Genomic DNA, 10,172 nt, shown 5'->3' with positions numbered 1-10,172 from the left:
ACAGACACCCCCTGTCTCCTACAGGAGACCCCCCCCCCCCCCCCCCCCATCCTCGGCCAAGGTCCTCCAAAGGGCCCCTGGAAAGGCCCCCTGCCTCCTCGTGTCTAGCTCCTTCCCACTCTGTGTCGTCAGCTGTCCCTATCCAAACAACCCCACCTCTTTTTTACTCTCTGCTTTCTGTCTCCCCACCTCTGCTTTGCGGCATTCTCTATGAGCCTGTTCTGCTAAGTGCTTACTGTGCTTTGTTATATGATTCACTTAAATATCATATTAGAGACTACAGGGATAGCTAACACATAATGGCCGACCATGTAGGCAACTTCTCTGTAACTATTTGTGCACTCTCCTGTTAGTCATGTCTCGCTTATGAAGTATCTAGCCCATGTTTACTGCTCTGTATATGTTCTTAGCCAATATGCAAACATTTTCCAGGAGCTTGCTCGATCATCTTGTTGAGAGAGGTCAGGGAAGAATTTTTAAAGCTCACTTTTCTGGCCCCCGGGTGAAACTGTTTTTTTTGGCTTCCCTCTGGAAAATGTAGGGGCGGAACCTATGCCCACCCCCCCATTCCTCTCTATAAAGCGCATTGTGTTGCACAATAAAGTAAGTATACAAATAAAGTTGGATTTGATTTAATTTGGTGTGGAAATAGCAATAGTCAGGGGCAGTGTTTGCCTTTGGAGATTAGAACGGTGAGCGTTTCCATTTATTCCAGCCCAGTTGAACCCGGCAGGCGGTTGGAGGAGGGGGGGGGGGGGGGGGAGATTAGGAGGGTGTGGTCGAGGTTGGCAGCACACGGAGAGATAGCCCAGCGTGACACCAGAACCGGTCCCTCCCATGCTGCACAGCAATCTCCCCGCCCAGCGGCTGTCAGTACCCCTCACGACGGAGGACACCGACTCACCTCGTTCTATATTCATAGGCTCCGCACTCACGGAGCCGTGGCCCCGTCTGCTGTGTAAACATAGCCTATAGATGTCAGCGGGAGTGGGTTTGGCACTGCCTGTTCTGGAATGTTCTCTGGCCCCCTGACTGTGCGTATTCTCAGAGGACGGTTCAAAAAAAAGATTTAGAGTAGACACTCGTTGCGCGCTGACGCTCCCGCGAATGGCCAGCTTTAGGCGGCCTCCTTCGTACACGGCGGCGTCGGTGATAGCTACCACGCCATGGCTGACGCTCGATGGACCGACGGCGAGCGTAAAGCCGTGAATGAAGGGTCAGAGCTCCAAGCTGAAGGTCAGAGCTCCAAGCTCGAGATCAGAGCTCCAAGCTGGAGGTTCATGGTGAACTTCCCCTGCTCCCTTCACTGGACACAGCTGTTCTGAGGCGCAGCCAAGTCTTCAGTTAGGCGCTCTGCTGTCCCTGGTTGGTCTACACCGCTGGACGGTCTGAGGGGATTGGCTGAGCAGGGGCAGGGGGCGTACACTCAGTGGTGAATGTTATATCGGTGCTTTAGAAATGAGTTTTATCGGCTGAGGCCCCCTGCAGTACCAGTATACACACCCCAGGCTCGCTGTAGGGGGAAACTCACTGGTGTGTGTGTGTATTTGTGTTTGTGTGTGGGTGTGTGAGTGTGTGGGTGCGTGTGTGTGTATTTGGAGTTTACTTTTCACATAGAGAGAATGTGGGTTCGTACAGTCAAATATTTAATCAAGAGATACCTGTTGTAATTCATCAAAGGTAATTTGGCGCAAACACAGTGTGAAGGACAATTAAATGGCTGCCGGAAAGAATCGAATGTTGAAAGGGGAGCTATCTGTATCTCCCTAATGACTGATTGTTTTTTTTAATTTGCATTAGAGAGGTAAAAAATCCATCCAAGCTCAAAGTCAATGTGCATAAATGGTCATATATTGAGTGTTTGTCAGAGGCTGTTAGGAAACAGGCAGCAAAACCGGCACCTCGAATCCAAACATTTAATTAGCACTGAGCTAATGGTCACCGTTCTGCACCTCTAACATCCTGCTGTGCTCCACACTTCTAGAGCTGTGGAGTTGACTGATTTGGGCCTCCGGTCCTTAGAGAGGGTGTAGGAGAATTCATGTTAAACGGAGAGTAGAGACACAAAGAGTGTGAGTATGTGAGTGTTTGTGGGGAAATACAGAGGACATAGTGCACACAGAGGAGCCAAATGAAGGCCATTTAAGCCCCTCCCCCTCTGCCTCAGGATGTAGAGTGAGTGGATATATGGACAGGAAGAGCTGGCGAGGTACATACTGCAGATCTGACTGGGACACACGGCCACCTCAGCCATGACAAATCACCTCGATTAAAGCAGCTGATTGAAGTAATTAGACAGCCCTGGGCGCTGAGAGATGCTCTCCATTAGCAAAGGACCCTGGGAAAAGAACGGTTCTGGCCCAGAGACCCCTTTTACGCTGACTAATATCGATTGTAGTGGGGGTGGGTGGGCTGGGGGCGGTCTTCCAATCCATGTCCCCAGGTGTAGTCGCACACATGTGGGACACCGAGTCCATCAATACCAATGTGATGGGCTTAACGTCAAAGTAATAGGAATGCACTTAATGAGACTGAATGGCTTTGGGAATATGGCGGTGTGCCAAAGGGATTTCTATTTCAGAGAGCAATTTAAAAAGAGCTGTGGAGCTACATGCAGAAATCAGTCAACTCTCAAAAGGAGAGGAATTTCAATCAACGCAATCTAATTGCAAAGTTCAGATCAAGCCGTCCACTTTTTAGCTGGATAAACAATGTAGCCTAATCCGAGGACGGTGTGAGAAAAGAGACTGACACTTCATTTCCCACAATGCCGTTCTATTTCTCACAATGCTGCCCTCCGCACCTCCGACGCAGCAGAGCGTACGGCGGATCGATGGATGGCCGTGCGCTGAGCATCACATCTCTGCCCTCATCTTCTTCATGTCTCATCTTCTCTGAGACCGGTAGACTGCGTTCGCGGGAATAAACCCCGGCTGTATGTCCGACTGCGAGGCGGAGTCATCGAGTTGGGCAGACGCGGCCCGGGTGACGCAGAGTAAGCAGGTCATTGTGAAGGGCTTCCTCTCCTGTCCCCAGGGCTTCCTCTCCTGTCCCCAGGGCTTCCTCTCCTGTCCCCAGGGCTTCCTCTCCTGTCCCCAGGGCTTCCTCTCCTGTCCCCAGGTCTTCCTCTCCTGTCCCCAGGGCTTCCTCTCCTGTCCCCAGGGCTTCCTCTCCTGTCCCCAGGGCTTCCTCTCCTGTCCCCAGGGCTTCCTCTCCTGTCCCCAGGGCGTCCTCTCCTGTCCCCAGGGCTTCCTCTCCTGTCCCCAGACATCACCTGGCCAAGCCCCTGTGGCACGCAGGATGAATTCCCGCAGACTAGAGCAGGGGCGGCAGCTTTCTTCATCTCCTTTTGTTAAGACTCTGCCTCCGTGTCTCGTCCCCACGACGTCTCATCTATTTCTACCTCATCTTTTATCCATTATGGCGCCCCCGAACCTATTCTCATTTCCTCCGAACAAGTGATTCTATTCAACATGCTGCAGTATCAGGTCCTTGAGATGTTTCATTGTGACGCAAAAAACAAATCTGCTACAGGCCTGTCAGAAGATGTCAAGTCCATTGTCATGTGCTTAAATACGTGAGGATATACAAGGTGGCAGGTAAGCTATTCTTACACTCGGTGTAAGCCCACAAATCTCCACTGCTCTAATGAAATGGACTCTGCAGTTTACACACCAATGTATGCCCTGTAAATACGAGCATGTGTGTGCCCTCGTGTTCATGTATGTATCTGCATGTTTGTGCGCCGTCTCTATAGTCCTCCATAAGCAACTGATATCTATCATTTGCCTAAGGCAACAAACACTCTCCTCTCTCTCCTTCTCTCTCTCTCCTTCTCTCTCTCCTTCTCTCTCCTTCTCTCTCTCTCCTTCTCTCTCTCTCCTTCTCTCTCTCCTTCTCTCTCTCTCTCTCTTTCTCTCCTTCTCTCTCTCTCTTTCTCTCTCCTTCTCTCTCTCTCTCTCTCTCTCTTTCCTCCCAGCAGGTCTTGGAGGGTGAGATGCTTCCCTGCCTCTTTTAACAGGCTGTCTGAAACAATCAAGCGCGTGTGGATGGGGCGGCCGGGGCGAGAGAGTGAGAGTGTGGTCTTGTGTGTGAAGTGTGATCATTAGGAGGGCTGGATAAAGAATCAGGCTCTCCAAGGGGGCCGTTACCATGCGTACGCTCATTACAGCTCAATCACTCTGGAAAAACACCCACCCGAAATACAAAGCCGGATGGACCGTAGGAGTATTCAAATTCAAATTCAAAGTGTTCATCACATACGACATCTTACTTGTACAATCAGCAGTGAAATGTTATAAGTACTGTGATTGAGTGTCAGTCACTGAGATGTTAATGTACCCCTAACTGGCTTGTAGACACACAACGAAGCTAGATATCTGTTGCGCAAACGTGGGACATTATACATTTATAGATGAGTCTTGTCATTGATTGTGCTCCCTAAGTGGTGCCTCCTCCTCTACTTGACACCATGGCGATACAGGAAGTGGCCTTGGACAGATCCTGGTCGGAAGCCCCTGATGTGCGGGGATAACCCTGAGCACCTGCGTGCGAGCCACTGATTGCCCGCATGCTGCGTCCACATTAGCCAGCCTCGTATTCCCGTCTACTAGTGACCAAATCATAGCCCCCTCACTCGACGGGGGCGGACCGCTCTAAGTCACTAAAAATGGAGGGTGCCGTGCCTCAGACAGCTTAATGAACAGACGGCGTTAATTGCAGCGTGCGACTAATTGGCTTCCCGGTGAGGCTATCGCACATGGCAGACCATTAATCCCTGGTCTTAGCAGCCGGGACGACGGGGGGTTGTGGGAGGAGGGAGGGATGGTGGTCTAATCTCTTGCCATGGCCTTGGAGAGAGGCGGATTTGGGGGTGGGGGTGGACGGTGGCCTGTTGGCTTAAATCCACAACGGATAAAGACAGGCTCTAGCTACCATTTTAATTGTGCCGAACGCCGAGTGCTCCTCTCGCACTCTCTATCGCCGCATCCCACTCGCTCATTTAAGGGGGTCCAGTTTGATATGGCAGTGCTAAAATGCATGACCGTACACTTAACCAAGCTCACTGTAATGGCTTTATCACCCCCAGCCAATCTCCAAGGGCTCATACATCCACCTGAATGGTCAGGTCTCCCTCTGTCCAGTTCTAATCTCCACACACACGTCTGTCAGTCTCTCCCAATCCTCTGTCAACATTAACCTGCCTGCTAGCGATCACTGGGGCTTTCCACCAGATATATGGCTCCTTTACATCGCTCTCTAAGTGGAGAGGTGAAGAGGAGAAGAGAGGAAGGGGGAGGAGAGGAGATAGGAGGGGTGGAGAGGGAAGGAGAGGAGATGGGAGGAGAGATGAGGAGGGGGGAGGAGAGGAGAGGAGAGGAGATGGGAGGGGGGGAGAGGGGAGGAGAGGTGAAGAGGGGGTATGAGAGGGAGGAGAGGAGATGGGAGGGGGGGAGAGGGGAGGAGAGGTGAAGAGGGGGTATGAGAGGGAGGAGAGGAGATGGGAGGGGTGGAGAGGGAGGAGAGGAGCGGAGATGGGTGGGGTGGAGAGGGAGGAGAGGGGAGGAGAGGTGAAGAGGGGGTATGAGAGGGAGGAGAGGAGATGGGAGGGGTGGAGAGAGAGGAGAGGAGCGGAGATGGGTGGGGTGGAGAGGGAGGAGAGGGGAGCAGAGGTGAAGAGGGGGTATGAGAGGGAGGAGAGGAGATGGGAGGGGTGGAGAGGGAGCAGAGGTGAAGAGGGGGTATGAGAGGGAGGAGAGGAGATGGGTGGGGTGGAGAGGGAGGAGAGGGGAGCAGAGGTGAAGAGGGGGTATGAGAGGGAGGAGAGGGCCTTGACAGATGGCAGCGATGTCCCTCTCCTCTTGACATCCAGCAGGTCCACATGTCAGCCACATCTATCTGGCCCATACCAACATTACCCTGCAGCCATAATGGCCAGGCTCCCCCAGGCTCTCCCAGGCTCCCCCAGGCTCCCCCTGACTCCCCCTGGCTCCCCCTGGCTCCCCCAGGCTCTCCCAGGCTCCCCCAGGCTCCCCCTGACTCCCCCTGACTCCCCCTGGCTCCCCCTGGCTCCCCCTGACTCCCCCTGACTCCCCCTGGCTCCCCCTGGCTCCCCCTGACTCCCCCTGGCTCCCCCAGGCTCCCCCTGGCTCCCCCTGGCTCCCCCTGGCTCCCCCAGGCTCCCCCAGGCTCCCCCAGGCTCCCCCTGGAGGAGGAGGCTTACCCATGGAGGAGGAGGGGAGGGAGGGGAGGGGCGTATCATAATGCAGGGAGGACTATTACATCACCCCCCCCCCCGCCCACGGCCCAATACCCCCTGGAGCCAGATTGGAGCCAGGAGATTAATTCAGAGCTCTCGCCCACCATGGGGGGTGTGTGTGTGTGTGTGTGTGTGTGTGTGTGGGATGGGGGGTCGGTCATCAAGGTCAAGTGACAGGACTGACGCATGGTGTGAGATCATGCTGGCGGAGAACACAGTGAGATCCAGGGAAGAGGGCGCCGGACACTGCCGGTGGACGCAGGCTGCTTCCTCAGCCCGGCTCTTCTGATTGGCCAGGAGGATCTGCCACGTAGCGTCCTAAAACGCGTTATCACAGCTGACACTGTAATAAACCGTTTGTCTCATTCGAGCGAATGCCTTCGCCTCGCCCTCCTCCACATGAACAATGCAGCTCAGCCTGACAGCTGAGCAGCTGGTGTAGGGTTTCAGTCTCATCATGTTACCCAAGCTATTCTCTGCGTTTCCTTTCCAAACAGCAGCTTGAATGAGCCTTCACACAGGAACACAGCTGGCAGGCCCGGCTAGTGGTTTGTTCAGCCATGATGGAAGGCTGTAAAGGGCTCCGGTTACACTGGCAATAGCAGAGAATCCGTTTTTTGGGCAGGACTACTCCGCACGCTTCTCCCACAGTTCAAGCACATACTCCGCTGCTAACCGGAGAATTGAAGAGTCAGTCGTTATATGACGGAGAGAGAGAGAGAGAGAGAGAGAGAGAGAGAGGGGTCTCTGTCTGTCCTCTCCTCTCAACCAGGCTGCAATAGACTGACAAGGACCCACTCCTTCTTCTCCTCCTCTCCCTCCGCACCCAGCTCTCCATCTCCAATTCACCCACTTTAATTAACAAAGAGAGAGAGAGAGAGAGAGAGAGAGAGAGAGAGGGAGAGAGAGAGAGAGAGAGAGAGAGAGGGGGGGGGGGTTTAAGGTCTACTACCTGTAATAGTGAACCCCATAGACTGCCGACAGCTGTGGAAGATGTATGAGTGATTTTAGGATGATCTAAAAGAGCACTTAGAGAGAGTCCAGGCTGGAAGGAAGATAAACCATCTGCCCAGATCCAATTCAAATGACCCCACAGGAGGTAATTTCTAGGTGGTGTCAACAACCTCCACCTGAATGTCAGTAAGACAAAGGAGATGTTAGTAACCCTGATAGTGTATTCAGCCTGTTATTTTGATATTTTGGTTCTTGAAGTGGTGTTTTCATAGTGAACTTTAAACATTGGAGTCAACGGGAACTTCAGCATCCGTACCACCAACTACCTCAGACTTACCAACATGGCAGCTGAAGTGAATGAAGCGAATGAACGTACTTGTAGCTACGAATGACAGTGATATACCACGAACTGGGAAAAAAGGTTTTGGATTTGGGGACAATGGGGTGTCTGGCTATCATAGATAGTTTGGTGGCAACTAGATTTGACAACTGGATGATTGATATATGTTCAAAGAAAATATGCAGTAGCCTACACTTCGCTCATGGCTAGCTAGCAATATCAAGTACAGTAGGCTATGGGATGAGCTAGTTTGGGTTGCTACATGTAGGTCGTATCCAGGGGTCAGAGACATTGCTGAAAGAAAAGGTAACGGACACTTTCCATTTCACTTACGGTTCAAATCCCATGTTAAATATTGGATGTCATCGCTGTTCCTCCTGGAAATATGATACAATTTGTAATTCATAGCAACGTGATTTAGCACTGAGAGACTATAATGAAAGTCAGCAGTAACAAAGCATAAGTAACATTTTTCTTTATATTTTAATGTAGAAAATTTGCACATAATTTTTGTCTTTGGCAAGTGGCCATGGTATAAGCGGGATAATACACTCCGAGGTGTTATCGAAAAATAATGCTCGACGCAGAGGCTAATAACCCCGCGAGGAGTTTGGTCGTGTACCTATTCATCTGTTCTTTCAGTTCATTCCATTCCATTCATATTTAGTATTTTGTATTATATATTTTGTTTTGTTTTGTATTATTTTGCAACCTACCTTTTTTTTATATTGCTTACATTGTGCATTTAGGAGCTAGCGGAAAACATTTCCCTACTCATTATACTGTATGATGTAGTATGAGACAAATGTGACTGTTGTAGAGTACAGTGTAATGTGGAGATCTGACTGAGCGTCCCTCATTAGCATAACATGTCCTTCACTAACTCTCTGGCTCCTGCCTGGGCAGCCAAGACTGGAGGAGAATAGCATTTCTGTTTACTTTTGAAAAACTAAGTGTTAATATGCAGCCTTTAGATCCAAGTACAAATGATGTCTGCTAGTGCTGTAAACCAAAAACCAAAGCTGCAGATTTGTGCCTTACCTGAACGTAACATGTAGTCTGTGTGTCCTGCTGATTCAAACATGCGCGTGTTCTAGCCAATCTGAAATGTATACCTTGCACCTCTCCACTCACCCCTGCTCCTCCATCCCCTCCTCACTCACGCCTGTACCTCCCCACTCACCCCTGCTCCTCCATCACCTCCCCACTCACCCCTGCTCCTCCATCACCTCCCAGTCACCCCTGTACCTCCCCACTCACCCCTGCTCCACCATCATCTCCCCACTCACCCCTGTAGCTCCCCACTCACACCTGTACCTCCATCACCTCCCCACTCACCCCTGCTCCTCCATCACCTCCCACTCACCCCTGTACCTCCCCACTCACCCCTGCTCTTCCATCATCTCCCCACTCACCCCTGCTCCTCCATCACCTCCCCACTCACCCCTGCTCCTCCATCACCTCCTCACTCACGCCTGTACCTCCCCACTCACCCCTGCTCCTCCATCAACTCCCCACTCACCCCTGCTCCTCCATCACCTCCTCACTCACCCCTGTAGCTCCCCACTCACCCCTGCTCCTCCATCACCTCCTCACTCACGCCTGTACCTCCCCACTCACCCCTGCTCCTCCATCATCTCCCCATTCACCCCTGCTCCTCCACCACCTCCTCACTCACCCCTGTACCTCCATCACCTCCCCACTCACTCCTATACCTCCCCATTCACCCCTGCTCCTCCATCACCTCCCCACTCACCCCTGCTCCTCCATCACCTCCTCATTCACCCCTGCTCCTCCATCACCTCCCCACTCACTCCTATACCTCCCCATTCACCCCTGCTCCTCCATCACCTCCCCACTCACCCCTGCTCCTCCATCACCTCCCCACTCACCCCTGCTCCTCCATCACCTCCCCACTCACCCCTGCTCCTCCATCACCTCCCCACTCACCCCTGTACCTCCCCACTCACCCCTGCTCCTCCATCACCTCCCCACTCACCCCTGTACCTCCCCACTCACCCCTGCTCCTCCATCACCTCCCCACTCACCCCTGTACCTCCCCACTCACCCCTGCTCCTCCATCACCTCCTCACTCACCCCTGTACCTCCCCACTCACCCCTGCTCCTCCATCATCTCCTGCAGCTCCATGCACTTGAGCTCCACCCTCCTCTTCCTCTCGTGGTCCAGGATCTCCCGGTGGGCCTTCTTCACCAGTACTGGCTCTGGTCTGGGCTCCTCCTCTTCCTCCTCAGGCTCCACCTCCTCGGCTTTGGGCCGCACGGCGGGCAGCGGGGCTGAGCCGCTAGCGCCCGCCGCCGCCAAAGCCCCCGCCAACGCCGGCCCCGCAGGCTGGGGTGCACCGTTGGCACCCTCCTGGGGGGAAGGCACCCTCGCCCCATCGTACATGACCACGGCGCTCTGTGGAGACGGAGGGGAGAGAGAGAAACAGAGAGAGAGAGATGTCACCTACTGGACAGTGTGTATGCTTAAACAGCAGGAGGTGAAGAGCAGGAGGAGAGGAAGGCTGCCAGTGGACATAACTTTATTAATTATTTTTAATTTAAATAAAATAAAATGAAAAAAGTGGCATGACAGGCTAGATAAGATGGTTGTGTTTG

General features: G+C 52.8%; 1 protein-coding gene across 1 annotated transcript in view; it reads right to left on the bottom strand.

The window, feature by feature from the left end:
* The window catches only part of srrm3 (serine/arginine repetitive matrix 3), a gene marked incomplete at both ends in the record, with an annotated part of 32,708 nt that extends 22,748 nt beyond the window's left edge, over positions 1-9,960 (bottom strand). Inside the window, one exon of the mRNA XM_084449883.1 lies at positions 9,671-9,960. Within this exon, the coding sequence (XP_084306009.1) occupies positions 9,671-9,960 (290 nt within the window). The remainder of the gene's footprint in view (positions 1-9,670) is intronic.
* Between the last annotated feature and the right edge of the window lie 212 nt (positions 9,961-10,172).

Source organism: Borostomias antarcticus, assembly GCF_949987555.1.
Source record: "Borostomias antarcticus genome assembly, chromosome: 15".
Lineage (NCBI taxonomy): Eukaryota > Metazoa > Chordata > Actinopteri > Stomiiformes > Stomiidae > Borostomias > Borostomias antarcticus.
Note: the sequence above shows the minus strand (reverse complement) of the source record. Positions and strands in the feature narration are given on the sequence as shown.